General features: G+C 40.2%; 1 protein-coding gene across 1 annotated transcript in view; it reads right to left on the bottom strand.

Moving 5' to 3' along the window:
* The window catches only part of LOC124622040 (putative helicase MOV-10), a 314,393-nt gene that overhangs the window by 158,960 nt on the left and 138,969 nt on the right, over positions 1-16,464 (bottom strand). The window contains exon 8 of the mRNA XM_047147599.1: positions 13,302-13,485. Within this exon, the coding sequence (XP_047003555.1) occupies positions 13,302-13,485 (184 nt within the window). The remainder of the gene's footprint in view (positions 1-13,301; positions 13,486-16,464) is intronic.

Genomic DNA, 16,464 nt, shown 5'->3' with positions numbered 1-16,464 from the left:
CTTCCATACATGGCTACACTCCATACATATACTTTCATAAACGACTTTCTGACACTTAAATCTATACCCGATGTTAACAAATTTCTCTTCTTCAGAAACGCTTTCCTTGCCATTGCCAGTCTACATTTTATATCCTCTCTACTTCAACCATCATCAGTTATTTTGCTCCCCAAATAGCAAAACTCCTTTACTGCTTTAAGTGTCTCATTTCCTAATCTAATTCCCTCAGCATCACCGGACTTAATTCGACTACATTCCATTACTCTCGTTTTGCTTTTGTTGATATTCATCTTATATCCTTCTTTCAAGACACTGTCCATTCCGTTCAACACTTCTTCCAAGTCCTTTGCTGTCTCTGACAGAATTACGTCATCGGCGAACCTCAACGTTTTTATTTCTCCTCCATGGATTTTAATACCTATTCCGAATTTTACTTTTGTTTCCTTTACTGCTTGCTCAATATACAGATTGAATAACATCGGGGAGAGGCTGCAACTCTGTCTCACTCCCTTCCCAACCACTGCTTCCCTTTCATGTCCCTCGACTCTTATAACTGCCGTCTGGTTTCTGTACAAACTGTAAATAGCCTTTCGCTGCCTGTATTTTACCCCTGCCACCATCAGAATTTGAAAGAGAGTATTCCAGTCAACATTGTCAAAAGCTTTCTCTAAGTCTACAAATGCAAGAAACGTAGGTTTGCCTTTTCTTAATCTAGCTTCTAAAATAAGTCGTAGGGTCAGAATTGCCACACGTGTCCCCATATTTCTACGGAATCCAAACTGATCTTCCCCAAGGTTGGCTTCTATCAGTTTTTCCATTCGTCTGTAAAGAATTCACGTTAGTATTTTGCAGCCGTGACTTATTAAACTGATTGTTCGGTAATTTTCACATCTGTCAACGCCTGCTTTCTTTGGGATTGGAATTATTATATTTTTTAAGGGAGAGGGTAAGGAGTCATTCCAATCCCGGGAGCGGATGACTTACCTTAGGGGGAAAAAAGGACGGGTATACACTCGCGCACACACACACATATCCATCCACACATATCTTTGGATGGATATGTGTATGTGCGCGCGAGTGTATACCCGTCCTTTTTTCCCCCTAAGGTAAGTCTTTCCGCTCCCGGGATTGGAATGACTTCTTACCATCTCCCTTACAACCCACATCCTTTCGTCTTTCCCTCTCCTTCCCTCTTTCCTTATGAGGCAACAGTTTGTTGCGAAAGCTTGAATTTTGTGTGTATGTTTGTGTTTGTTTGTGTGTCTATCGACCTGCCAGCGCTTTCGTTTGGTAAGACACATCATCTTTGTTTTTAGATATAAGTTAAGACTGAAGTGCAGTTGCTTATAGAGGACTCCATCTGTAGTTGGGATGTGTCTGTTCACAGTTCTTCAGGCATTAGTAAAGAAAAACAAAGTAAATTTAGTCACTTATGGCAGGTTTTCCCAAACTGTGTTACACAGGAAGTGAATAAGTGCTCCATGAAAAACTATTAATGGCATGGCTTTTTTTGCTCTTTGACATTTTGACAATATTTATTTTAAAATTTTTTTTCTGTGTTATTAGTCATGATATAAATTAAAGTCACTGCCAAAAGTAGCTGAAGTAACAAATGTTTTTCATTTTTAAAAATTTATTAACCTTCCACATAAGTAAGATGTTCCACCAAATTACCAGGATTCTCAAAGCATTCTGTCAGAGGAATAGTTTGGGAGCCCCTGGCCCATAGCAATACTGGTGGAAAAAAGAAAAGATTTGTAGCTGTATTGTCCTTCAAGCCTAGGTTCAGAATAATGTGTTGACAAAAAGTGAAGTAACAGTTTCCGTAGTTGATATTTTGTCCATTGTGTTATGGGAAGTATATTACGGTCTGTTGCTGTGGAATTTAGTTCTTTAGAGTAATAAAGTAGCATCCTTATTCTGTAGTACATTACTCAAAATTGTATCATGACTGAACTGTACCCACAGCAATAAGCTGGAGGTTTACAGATGAAGAGTATCAAAAGATTTACACATTGTCATTGGGGTATATAAGTGCTGGATTAAAATTTATGTATGAGGGATGTTCGATAAGTCCTGCAACACGTTTTTTTCTGTAAGCAGGTTGGTTTCATTCAGAATCTCAACACACCATATTATTCCCCACTCCTTTGGCTACAAAACACTATTTTTCAACATATCTACATTCAATATGGTGGCCTTACTCCATCTACTGGTTGACATTGGACCCAATGCCTTGCTGCATCAACAATGTCTCCATCACCTAAATACTGCTGGGCATGGAGTGCATCTTTCATTGGGCCAAATAGGTGGATGTTGGAAGATGTGAGTGCTGGAACGACCAGTCCAGTGACATTTTGTGAGCTCCTCTTGGCTATGCAGACTTCTGTGAGACCTTGTGTTGTCTTGGAGAAGAAGAAAGTTTGTTTGTATTTTTGCAGTGATGAACATGCTGAAGTCATTTCTTCAAGTTCCTGAGGGGACCACAATACACTTTGTTGCACCATGAAGGAGGACACAGAACAACCCCTTCAGAGTCCCAGAAGACCATCACCATGACTTTGCTAGCTGAGGTGCAGCTTTGAACCTTTTCTTCAGAAGACAGGTGGTGCGGCACCACTACCTAGCTTGCCAATTTGTTTCTAGTTCAACGTGATGAACTCAAGTTCCATCACCTGTGACAATGTCTGACAAAACATTCTCATGATCAGCCTCATAACATGCTAGAAATTCTGCACAGATGGTCCTTCATTGCTCTTTATCGTCTTCTATTAGGCGGTGAGGAACCTAGTGGGCACACAACTTTCAGTACTGCAACCAGCGGACAAGTGTGTCAGCACTACCGACAGTGACATCCAGATGAGCTGAAATGTGTTTGATTGTGATGCAATGATCACTTTGAATGAGAGTGACCACATGTTCCAACATTGCAAGAGTCACGGTTGTGTGTGGCCAGCTGGCATCTGGGAGATCGGACAGGTTTGCAAGATCTTCTTGCAATGATGACATTTGCCTCACCCAACAACTTGCTGTGCTTTTGTTTCTTGCAAGGTCTCCATAGATATTCAGCAGGTGGCTAAGTATATCTGTGATGCTCTGGTTTTACACTAAAAGAAACTCTGTGTCGAATGACCTCCATTACAGACACATTGTGGAAGGCTACATATAGTGCCACTATCTACCAGAACTTCATACAACTATAGGGGCTGGAGTGCGAATATTCCACGATGTTCCACAATAATGTCCACATTTTTTCAATCAAAATTGGCTGAGAAAATGAATGTATTGCTTTACTCATTGAATACCCTTGGTATTATTTCACTGAATAGTTTGGTGTGAAGTACAAGCTGATGATAACAAGCAATCTATATCTGCAACATAAACTGAAAGGAAGAGACATAATTTAACTTGTTTCAGACTGGTTCATGGAAGTAGATTGTAAGTTCCCAATTACAGAGCAAAAAAATTATAAATGAGAATAAATATGAGCACTGCATGCTTTATAGCTTCTAACAGTTGTATGTTGTTAGAACATTTTTAACTGAAGCCTTTGTAATGAAGAATGACAGTGCAGGTGACAAGAGGGTGACTAATTCTCCCTCTATTCCATATGCAATTAAAAAAAGGATAAACCATACCACGTGGTTCAAATTAAGTAATACAAGTAATCTCTTACAAAAAACATGCCCTCTGACCTGCATTTCACAAGTGATTTGTACATAGATGTACATGCAAATATTTAACTTGAAACAAGACTTGTAAATGCCCTATGCCATTGCGAGACTCCTGAATCACTACATTCACCCAGGGCATTTCAAGGAGTGACATGATTATATTTGTGTAAGGAGTGATCTCATTGATCTGTCTGTCATCTGCAATTGTGCAGTTGAGGTCAACATCCATACCATTCCTGGCACACACTATGATCATTAAATGATCTTTACTGATCTTCCCCAGAGAGCCTGGTTCTGTATTAACACAGACATTCCCCTCCCATGACCATCCCCTAGCAGAAGAATCATCTTGACTACTGATAGCCATCACTTACACATTTCTTCCGATCTTGTTGTAGTTCCTGAGCTCCTAGGGTTTCTGCACACTTTTGTCTCCAATCTCCAGAGCAGTGAAGCTGTTGGGTGTCTTCTATCTAGACTAAAGCTAGTTTCCTTCAAACCTCTCTCCTTATTTGGAAGGTCTACTCATACTCCAGTCATTTGCTCTATTGTTAACCTTCCTGTTGCCAATTGTAGCTCTAAATTTCTCTAATTCTACCTTTGCTACAGACAGTTCAACTTTGAGTTTTAGAAACAGTTGTTCCTTCACCATAATAATAGTGTCAAATGACAACCACATTTCCATCAAGGTAAGTTGCTCCACACCAGCCTCCACGAACAAAAGCATTAACAGTCTTCATACTGTCAACCATTTCTCACTTCTCTATGACAGTTTCTGCATTTGTTCTGTGTAACAGCATTTATTTTGCTTTGACAAATTACTTAAGGTCAACTGTTCAATTGAAAAGTGAAATGACAGGGAATTTTAGCTTTATCTAATGGAAAACTACTGCATTATGATACTTATTCAACAAGTGAAACACATGTATATGTTAACTAAACATCTGATTAATAAATAATTTTCAGCACAGAAGTTCTTGATGGTTACATTGGTAAACTAGTGCCGCAGAAGAAATTAAGATAAGGATAAGCTTTTTCCCATCATAAGTATAAAGGAAACATAAACATCAAAGTAACATAGTAAATAAACTAGTATCCATTAATCAGATATAAAATTTGTAACTGCTCTTTCAGAAAATATTAATTACTGATAATACAGTGCTCAACCCCTTGCTAGTTTTGGAAATGTTGTGCAATGCTACTGCTAACTGACAATATTGTCAGCAAAAAGCACAAATACCAAGACTGTCACCCTTCGACAGCATACTTACAAATGCTCTTAAAGATATAAGTAAACCAATAATGGGACAAAAATGTTGCTGTGGTTCACATTGCGGAAGTGGGAATGTGAATGATCAATCTTGTAGTCTCTCAGTGCTGTGCTGATTTTGTGCTTGACATGGATTTGTTGAGTGCAAACAGAACAGAAAATGATTTTCGGAAGTACAATTTGAAGATATGGTATAATGTACACAGGCATTATGTGGACAAGGAAAAAAAATTCCCAGATTTTTCCTGAATTTCACAGTTAAGAATACACTTTTTCTTTGTTAAGTGGCAATATACTTTCCCTCAGAACCATAAAACTTACCAATCCTTTGAATGGTTAAGCTTTTATACATCAGCGTAGAACTTCCCAGCACTTCAGAATATGAAACGATCCCCCCCCCCCCCCCCCCCCCCAAAAAAATAGGCATTTGGAAAGATCTTTGATGTGCAGCAACATGTAACTGCATATTTTCATATTACGAACGTATAAATTCAAGTTCCACCAAACACAGTACAGTTCCGAAGCACTGAAATCGAGACTGTGATGCACTTTTGTAAGCTAATCATACTTCATGCCACATGATCATGCGAGCCAATGATAGCAAATATTCAGAGTACAGGACATGTGATGTAGTCAGCCAATAGCAACATCACTGTTAAGTTGCACAAACACACAAATACGACAAGTTAAGATTTAAAGTAACGTATGCAGTGTATCTACAAGAGAAGCTAAGCTTTAACATTTAATATTTGTCCTTTTTTGCACGTGTTACACTTTAAGATACATCACACAAATGTGCCAGTTAAATTTTAAATAATGACATAAATGTCTGATCTTCTGGGAACAATATTCTGCTAAGTGGCTGGTCCTCAAAGTGTTAAGTTTTAGATGAGAGTCAAATGCTCTATGATTTAAAAAATTCGCCACCCATCTCAAAAGTAACATAATTCATCTCGTGTAAAAGGAAATTTATTTTGAAAGTAATGCTTTTCAAACCACCATTCACAATATTTTCCTGTGACCCGTTAGAATCAGGTTTGTTTCAGCAGCTGCTAGAGAGTGCCCAAAAACAGTTGTTACAGCACAGCTATGATGATGTAGGAAGCCTGTATGTTCTTATGTATATAGCATTAAGAGGTCTTGCATTACGTCATAAAAGAAATAGGATATCAGAGAATATGCCAAGACATTTCCTGGCAAATTAAAACTGTGTGCCCGACCGAGACTCGAACTCGGGACTTCTGGCTTTCGCGGGCAAGTGCTCTACCATCTGAGCTACCGAAGCACGACTCACGCCCGGTCCTCACAGCTTCACTTCTGCCAGTATCTTGTCTCCTACCTTCCAAACTTGCCCGCAAAAGGCAAAAGTCCCGAGTTCGAGTCTCGGTCGGGCACACAGTTTTAATCTGCCAGGAAGTTTCATATCAGGGCACACTCCACTGCAGAGTGAAAATCTCATTCTGGAAACATCCCCCAGGCTGTGGCTAAGCCATGTCTCCCCCATACCCTTTCTTTCAGGAGTGCTAGTTCTGCAAGGTTTGCAGGAGAGCTCCTGTAAAGTTTGGAAGGTAGGAGACGAGATACTGGCAGAAGTGAAGCTGTGAGGACCGGGCGTGAGTTGTGCTTCGGTAGCTCAGATGGTAGAGCACTTGCCCGCGAAAGGCAAAAGTCCCGACTTCGAGTCTCGGTCGGGCACACAGTTTTAATCTGCCAGGAAGTTTCATATCAGCGCACACCCTGCTGCAGGGTGAAAATCTCATTCTGGAATACGCCAAGATCTTTGGAATTTCATAAGCCATACTAAAATGTGTAATTCTGCTTAAAGTACACATTCACTTGTCTACATCCACAATGAAGTAGGCCCCAACCTGACATGAAGCTTTCCAGTGTGGTTTTTGGGATGCAAATTTTCTTGGTGTACCAGTACTGTATTACTTCATGTTTGGTTGAAACTAGCCAATAGTGTGGAATGAAACACTTCATTTCAAATGACTTGACTGCTTTTACGGGACAGGTTAATAAAAGCGAAATTTCTTTAGCAAAGTGACAAAAATAACTTTATTGTTTTGCAAAGCTATTAATGCTTGACTGCAAAAAATGTGGAAATAAAATAAAATCAGAAAACTGAAACTAGTAACATACTGTATGTAGCCTTTCATAATTATGTGAACGTATTTTGATTTACTAGACAGCCACAAAATCCACTTTGTTTTCATTTGATATGAGACCTGTAAATGAAGAAGAAACAGGAAAATCACTATATGTAAACACTAGTCAAATGGAGACTACCACCCTCCTACTACAACTCAGACTGCTCCGTGCATGCACGAATCTGGCAGCTTTGGCACACTAGAAAATTTTTTCCAGGTAGCATCTGTTTGTTTGTTTGTTGCTACTGCTTATACAACTAACAGCCTTACTTCAAGTAGCCAGAGGCCGGAGAAGGTACTGCTCATATGTCACTCGAATGCATATTTGCAAGAGCCTGCTGGCAACTGCTCGAAGGAACCTAATGTAAACAGTTGTGACGTCATGATCATCAGAAGCAGTTTGTTGTTATGAAGCATTGCAGTCTTCATCCTAAAGACATATTGCTGTTGGCAGACACTTGTGTGTGCAATTTCACTGCCGATGTCCATGGCGAGGTCCGTCTTTGCAACCATGACACCATGCAGTAAGGTACAGATGAGTCCAGCAACATGCTGAATGGACTGCTCAGGATTGGCATCACATTCTCTTCACCGATGAGTGTCGCATTATGTGGGGCCAACGTACGCCACTGCTGGCCATGGAAGGCACCAAACGGCTGTACGATATGTGAATGCCATCCTCCGACCAATAGTGCAACCATATCAGCAGCATATTGGCGAGGCATTTGACTTCATGGATGACAATTCGCGCCCCCATCATGCACATCTTGTGAACGATTTCCTTCAGGATGACAACATTGCTCGACTACAGTGGCCAGCATCTTCTCCAGACATGAACCCTATCGTACATGGCTACGACAGATTGAAAAGGGCTGTTTATGGATGACATGACCCACCAATCACTCTGAGGGATCTATGCTGAATCACCATTGAGGAGTGGGACAATCTGGACCAACAGTGCCTTGATGAACTTGTGGACAGTGTTCCACTATGAATACAGGCATGCATCAATGCAAGAGGACATGCTACTGAGTATTAGAGGTACCAGTGTGCACAGCAATCTGGAGCACCACCTCTGAAGGTCTCACTGTATGTTGATGCAACACGCAATGTGTGGTTTTCATGAGCAATAAAGAGGGCGGAAATGATGTTTACGTTGATATCAATTCCAATTTTCTGTACAGGTTCCGGAACTCTCGGAACTGAGGTGAAGCAAATTTTTGTTTGTTTGATGTGTGTATATTCTGACAACACTTAAGAGTGAAATGAAATTACGAAATCATCGTATAGCACTGATGGCCAGGAGTCCCCACCTGGGGAAGTTCGGCCTACGAGTTGCAAGTCTTTTCCATTGATGCCACATTGGGTGTCCTGCACATTGGTGATGAAAGATGTGAGGACAACACAACCCAACACCCAGGCCCTGAGCAGAGAAAATCTTTGACCCAGCCAAGAATTGAACCTGGGTCCACTGCATGGCCGTCAGACATGTCAACCACTCAGCAAAGGGGTGGACATTTTAAGAGCCTTGTTTCCCTCTAAAACTTACAAGTGCAAAACTGATTAGAAGCCAAGATAAGGGATAGAAAACTCCTAGAATAAAGTATCTTGTGCTAGGATCAGAAAAGTCTACCTAATTCACAGAACAAGGTGCACTTGAGAGATTAATACCAGCATTATAAAATTTTCCAGTCTGTTAATCAAAAAAATGAAGCATATGCACTATGATTGAAAAATAAAACAAGCATGCCAAAAAAATAGTTTGTAACATTATTAAATAAGAAACCAACAAAAATAGTGAACCATGTGAAAAGAGCCCCAGAAAATTGCTCTGGCAGAAATGGTGAGACTTTCAGATCAGCGGCCACCAAATTCAATTATTTATTACCACACAGTGATAGCAGCATTTCACCCACTAATAAACAACTAATTACAGACACTTCGTCAGAATATCCGTCCACATCAAACCTACCAACCATCAACAGTACCTCGCATTTTGATGGCTGCCACCTATTTCATATCAAGAAATCCCTTCCATACAGCCTAGTCACCTGAGGTTGTCACATCTGCGTTAATGAGCAGTGATTCTCAAATAAACTGAGAGCCTCACTGACGCTTAGTTAACCCATAATGTCAAATAACAGATTTTCCATGCCTTGTCAACTCAGCAACCTATCATCCCCACACACCCACTGACAAACCATAAAGGAAAGGCTCACTTGTGACTCAATACCATCAAGGACTGGAATAACTGAAACACATATTGTGCCAGGGTTTTAACTACCTCCCATAATACCCTGAAATGAGAACTATACTACCCACAATCATCCTCACTATCCAACCACCCTATGGAACATCCTCATCCATCCCTGCCCCCTACCCCTTTCCCTATGGCTCACACCACAGTAAAAGACTTTGATGCAAGACCTGTCCCATACAGCTGCCTATTGTCACCTAGTCTAATAAAAGACAGCACCACCTGTGAAATCAGCCATTTAGTCCACCACTGCAACCACTATGTGGAACTCTATGTGTGAATGATCACTAACAAGTCATATGTCCGCATTTAATGTCTACCACCAAACTGTGGCCAAGAGACAGTTGCAAAACTCCGTTGCTCGTAATGCCACACAAAATGGTGTGCTTCACTTCTATGACTGCTTCACGGCCTGTGCTGTCTGCATTCTTTCTACCACCAACCTGTAACATATTCTTCATTATTGTAACCCCCCCTGGCCTCAAACCCTCACTAGGTCCTGTCCCCTGCCTGCCCCTATTTGCTTCCCTGCTGACCTCCAGCTTCAAACACATTTTCTGTTCCCCCAGTTCACCAACAGTCCTTTCCCTGTCTCTGGTTATCTTCTCTGCCTCCTCTCCCCCCCCCCCCCCCCAACCCCTCTAGCACAGTTCTTCTTATGAGATGCAGCATGTGGTAGCCCACCACCCTGTCCCTGCCATGTCTTTGCACTCAGTGAGGCAACTATACAGCATCTTCCCCCACCACCCCTAACTTGTTATCCCTACCCATCCCCCCTCCCCCCAAATACATATTGTATGTGTGTTTATTAGTTCATCTGATAAACAACTTTGTCCGATGGCTTAATAATATCCAGCAGCTTACTTTCAAATGTGCCTGTCAGCTGCTTCATGCCTCCTCAATGTGGTGAGTAGCAACTTATGCTAATTTATATTGTTATTGTTATTCAGTCCCAGATTTTCCATTATCTGATATCAATTACAGAAGCATTAGATTTAGTTCTGCAGATGCTCCATGCATCACCAACAGACATTAGTTCCAAGCAGCAACTATTATGGAGATCACAAAAGTACCCATGTCACTAAAAAATAAACTGTCGTTACTATAAGGCTGTATATTTCCTGATCAACTAATGTGAACAGAATTCAAAAAACTGTTCAGCACAATAGTAGTTAACTTGAAAGACCTGAGTAACTCCATTTTCACATATATAGGCACTCCCTACTTTTTCTTGTTGGTTCTGTACCAGACCGCACAGTTTTTGAGAACTTCATTTGGAACTGCAAGGGGCTATCAGTACCATTCATAGGTTACATGTGGTGTGGAGAGAGGCACACAATAGAGTGCCAAATGCATCTACAGCATCAAGTTCTTGTGGTTCCAACCACAAAAAGTGTCATGGGCAGCCAAATTACTGATGACAATTTTAGGTCATTTAGAAACCTGAAAGGTTTGCAGTAAAATGGAAGTCTGGAACTGAATAATGGTGCATTTCTTTGCAATGATGAGTTTTATTTCCAAATGGTGATAATACATTCAATGTATAATAATAAATATACCTTGTTTAGCATAAGGTTTACTTGTACTTGAGGTGGCTGATATTCATAATATGATTACCTATCCAATTTTTCATAATAAGGAACAATGCATACACTTAATGGATTTATGTGTTTTCAAACTGTGTTTTCTTATAATGAAATTTTTTTGTATGTAAACAAATGAAATGTACATGATTCTTTATGTCAATTAATGACTGAAGTTCAAAAATTGTTCATTAATTTTTTCAAAATATTAAGTGCTGCCTTTAGACAAAATTAAACAATTAAACAGATTGGAGGTTGGAATATCAAAGATATTATGAAAAGGATAGATTGATATTTACTGTAACGATGACAAGTTGACTTGCAGACAGGCACAAATGAAGACTGTCACACATTGAGCCTTCAGCCAAAGCCTTCTTCAGAGAGGAAAAGTACATGCACATTTACACAACCAAGCACACCCTACACATACATGACTGTTATATCTGCCCATTCTTGCCAGAATGCAACTGTATCGCATCAAGCAGAAACATCAATCTAGAGCGGTGTGGGGAATGGTGATGGATAGCAGGGTAAAGGTGGGAGGAAGAGGAGTCAGTGGTGCCTGGCAGGGATTGCAAGGAGTAAGTGGCAGGACAAATTTGCCAGGCACAGCTTTGGCAAGCTGTGGGGGAGGGAGATCAGTGGGGGGAGGAGGACTGGAAATGGAGAGGAGCAGAGAAAAGGAAGAAACAGGTGGGTGCAATGACAGGGTGCAATGCACAATTAGGGCAAGGGGACATGAATTGACAGGAGATGATAGAACGGAGATGGCAGAAACTGTTGGCTGGAAGATGTGGGGACAGTAGGTTACCAAAGGTTGAGGCCAGGATAATTTCAGGAGCAGAGAATGTGTTGTAAGGATAAGTTCCATCTCTACAGCTCAGAAAAGTTGGTGGTGGAGGGTAGGGTCCAGATGGCATGGGTTCTGAAGCAGCCACTGAAATAAAGCATGTTAGGTTCAGCTGCATATTATGCCTTAGGGGGGTCCACTTTGCTCTTGGTCAGAGTGTAGCTGTGGTCGTTCATCCTAGTGTACAGCTGGTTAGTAGTCATACCAATATAAAAAGCTGTGCAGTGATTGTAACAGAGTTGGTATATGACATGGCTGCTTTTCTGATGGGGTAGGATAAGCCCATGACAGGACTGGAACATGGCATGGGAAATCTGTTTGTGGACTAGGTGCAATAGTCCCATGCCCCTCCTCCCTCCTCCCACCACCCTCAAAAACCAGCTACAGAGGAGCATCTGACTTAATCACCCAGGCAGGACTGGAAAAACTGAATCACCTCTTTCATCAAGGATTTTTTTATTACCTTTCATCTTGCTTCAAATGAGGGACATCACACACAAGATCCTTCCCCTTTCTCCTAAAGTGTTGTTCTTTCACCCACCCAGCCACCACAACACCCTGGTCCACCCCTATTACATTTTCAATGCCAACCCCTTGCCACAAGGATTATACAGCTGTCGAAGAACCAAATGCAAGACCTAACCAATACACCCACCCAGAACTTCCTATTCCAGTACCATCATGGGCTTATCCTGCCCTCTCCAGGGCTAAGCCACCTATGAAAGCAGCCATGTCAAACACCAGCTCTGCTGCAATCATTGCACAGCTTTTTATACTGGTATTACTATCAACCAGCTGTACACCAGGATGAATACCCACCACCAAACTGTGGGTGAGAGTGAAGTAGACCACACTGTGGCATAACATGAAGCAGCTGAACATAACATGTTTGATTTCAATGGCTGCTTCAGGACCTGGGCAATCTGAATCCTCTCCTCCACAACCAACTATTTTGAACTGCACAGATGTGAATTATCCCTTTTGCTCTCTAAAGCATCCCATCACCAACCTACAGTAACCTACCTCCCCACCATAGCCTCCTGACACTGTGTCTGGCAACCTTGTCCTGCTACCTAGTCCCTGCACACTTTGCCACGCAGCACTGTCTCCTCTCCACCCACCTGTACCTGCTATCCCTCTCCCTTCCCTGCTCCAATTCGAACTGTTGCTTCTATTCAACAAAATACAGTTGCAATCTCTCCAGAGATAGCAGTCATGCGTGTGTGTGTGTGTGTGTGTGTGTGTGTGTGTGTGTGTGTGTGTGCTTTCTCCTTCCTGAAGAAGGCTTTCACCAAAAGCTCAAAGAGTAACAGTCTTTTCGTTGTGTGTCTGCAATTCAATGTGTCATCTTTATGGCAAGTAGCAATCTGTCCTTTTCATACTATTGTTAAGTGTTACCTTTGCAGCATCCAAACAGCTTCTGTATTTCATTCAGTACTTTGTTGATAATATCAAGTACACTTTTCATATATCAGCAAAAATACAAACGAACACAAAATGTATACTAAAATTTTTACCTTCAGTATGCATAATTTTTTATTAGAGTGCAATGTCATTGTTTGGTCTTCACGATCAAACATGTGTATGTCTAATAGCATCTGATGTTCTTCCATGTGCAGCAACAACCTCATAAATTCACTGTAGGTTTTGGGTTTCATATCTGCAATGACTTTACCTCTGTTAGACTCCTTCAACATCCCTCTGCAAATGAAAACATAAGGAATTACAACACACTAAGTGAAATCACAAAGACATTGTTCAATGGAAGCTACCAATGCAACAAAATAACTTACACAGTTGTCAACATTCCCTGCAAGCTCTCATATTTTAATTCACACTGCATTGTTAATCACATGGAATTAAAAAAGTAATAACAGATAAGTAGTTGCCAACTGATACGAAAGAAGCACTACACAAGATAAGTCTTGCTACATGCCCTTTAAGAATTCAATTTACATTTACAGAAACTGAGTCACTCTTTTGTTAGATGTATGATGTACTTACTGGAATTGGAAAAAGAAAAAGAAGAAGAAGAAGAAGAAGACAGAGAAAAAGAGGTTTACTAAGGACCACACGGTATTTATCATATTGGAAAATCAGGGATATTTTAGCTTGTATGGATGCTTGCTAACAGCCATTCTTCTGGCACAACATTTGTGAAGGGAACAGGAAAGGGGGAAAATTAAAGTTGTGTCCTAAGTACCCTCAGCCGCATACTACAAGATGACTCACAATGTTATTGTTGAGTGGGCAGTGCTCATTTCTTCCTTGTGTTAAATTTGTGAACACTTTAACAGAAAATTTTGACAGAAAAATTCAAATGGTTTCTGCACAGGAACCTAATTCCAATTAAATATTTTATTTGCTAACAAAACATCATTATTTGCTAGAAAAATGTTGTGAAACCAGATACCTTTTAAAAACTGGAATAGTAAGGTAAATGTAAGAGGTTTTGGATCCCATATGTTAATAACTGTTGATATTAACAAGATTAAGAAAAGGATAGATTGATACCCCCCGTAAAAAAGATTCATTGATTTGAAGAAAAGTAACTGCCTCAACTCAACAGGTAGTCTTCACAGTGAGCAGTGGTCTATCCTTTTCCTGATATTGATGTTATACCAACCTGGTGTTTCAATTGTTTGACTTAAAATGTTGATATTGTTGCTCTGGAATCAAAAATATGACTGTTTTATTGAATGTTTGTAGCAAGTTGTTTAAGTGACTTATTGCAATTCTAATGGTTTCAACTTCACCTTCATAATTTTAATGGTGTGACCCCAAAATTTGATAGAGAAGAAAATTTTGTTCTATATTCCTATTCCGACATTTCCTTCTTTTTTCATTAATGAACCATTTGTGTAGATGCGGAGCCACTGATCTTCAAAGTGTCTCACATTTATTGTTTCCAATGCCGCAGCTCTCATAATTAATTTATCTATTCCACTTTTTTATAATTATAAGTTGTGTCTAGTTTGTACTGTAATTGAGGAAGCACAACTGGAAAGAGTAAGAAAATAAATTCAGCTTCAACTTTTGGCAGCCTATATTGTGATCTTATGTCTTCTACTTTCTGATGAACCCAATCTGTGTTTTCAACTGTTATTATTAACACACAAATCTTTATATTTCAGCCGTTTAATATGATTCGGTACAAAAATCTGAAGCAGTGTTAATATTTGAATACTTATTTCAATATGTTCTAATCCAGTTAGAATTCTCATGGATGCTAACGATGATTTTACTCCATCAGTTGTTGTTTTCATGGCTTGGTTCTGGACTAAATTCTTACAACTATTGCAATTTTGCAGTGAATTTAGTTTCCTTTCAGTCTTTTTGTTCATATCAGGAATCCTATGTTGTGTGTACGATGGCAGATGTAAAATTTAACAGATCATGAAAATGGATTGCCTTTGCTACTCAATCAGTATTCTCTGAAGAATTACACTATTTAAAACATGAATGAAATGTGCATCAAATCAGTCAGTCCAGAATCAGGCAGTCTGTGATTCATACCTGTCTCTGTAAGCACTTATACAGCCTGCATAGTACGTCTTGCAGTACAACAAGCTCTCTTGTGTGTAATGATCCATGTGTGAGTTTTTGAGAAACAAACCTCTTCTGATGAGAAATAGTTTAAATAAAAATGTCAAAGTTAAGATTCTACTGAAATGCTTCAGTCTTGTATAGCTAAAAACCCAGATAATCCTTGCTAATCAAGACAGGTTTGAAATTATCCCCTAGACACTGTCACCAAAATGAATGTAAGTACTGATACAACATCTTCTCTTGGGCATTAAACAGTAAATGCAATATTACTGATACTCGCTAGAAGTGCATGCATAAAGTATTTGTGGTTTATCCCAGGTGTGGGTTGTTATACTTTCCTGTCAAAATTATATATCTGCTGTTCTTGGTGAAATTAACATACTGAAATGTTGATATATCATACTATGACTGCAGTAAATCAAAAGATTTACTTACTACAGTACAGTAAAATACAGTACAATACAATATGATCATCTGAACTTCTCTGATGATGTGGATACATCAATGGTTGTATACAAAAAGGCAAATGAGCAATATAAACACACTAAACCTTGCATTCACAGTCTAGCACATACACTGATCAGCCAAAATACTATGACCACCTGTCTGCTAATGATATGAACCCATCCAGCTGATAGTAGCATCACCTGTCGAGGAATGACTACTAGTCAGACACATGCTTGGTGGATGTAGTATCAGCGAGCATGCTGTCTGTGTGTAGAATTGGAAAGGCGCACGATCTATCTGAGTTTGACCGATGCCAGACTGTGAAGGCCCAGAGGTTCAGCATGAGCATTTCAGAAACGGCATGACTTGTTGATTGTTTGAGGAGTGCAGCGGCGAGTGTCTTCAACATGCGGCAAATTCAAGATGAAACTATGGCCAGGCATCATGGGGCTGGATGGCCACATCTCGTTGCAGATGTCGGACGTTGCAGGCTGGGCAATGATCTGTGGTGGAACTAACATCAGACTTTAATGCTGGGCAAAGTACAAGTGTGTCTGAATACACAGTGCTCCAAACACTTCCTAACGATAAGCATCTGCAGCTGATGATCCATGCATGCGCCAATGTTGACATCGGCAAATATGACTGAAATGGGGATGTGACCCATGGCACTGGATGTCAGCG

Source organism: Schistocerca americana, chromosome 7, assembly GCF_021461395.2.
Source record: "Schistocerca americana isolate TAMUIC-IGC-003095 chromosome 7, iqSchAmer2.1, whole genome shotgun sequence".
Lineage (NCBI taxonomy): Eukaryota > Metazoa > Arthropoda > Insecta > Orthoptera > Acrididae > Schistocerca > Schistocerca americana.
The sequence above is the reverse complement of the archived record's forward strand: the minus strand, read 5'-3'. Positions and strand labels throughout refer to the sequence as shown.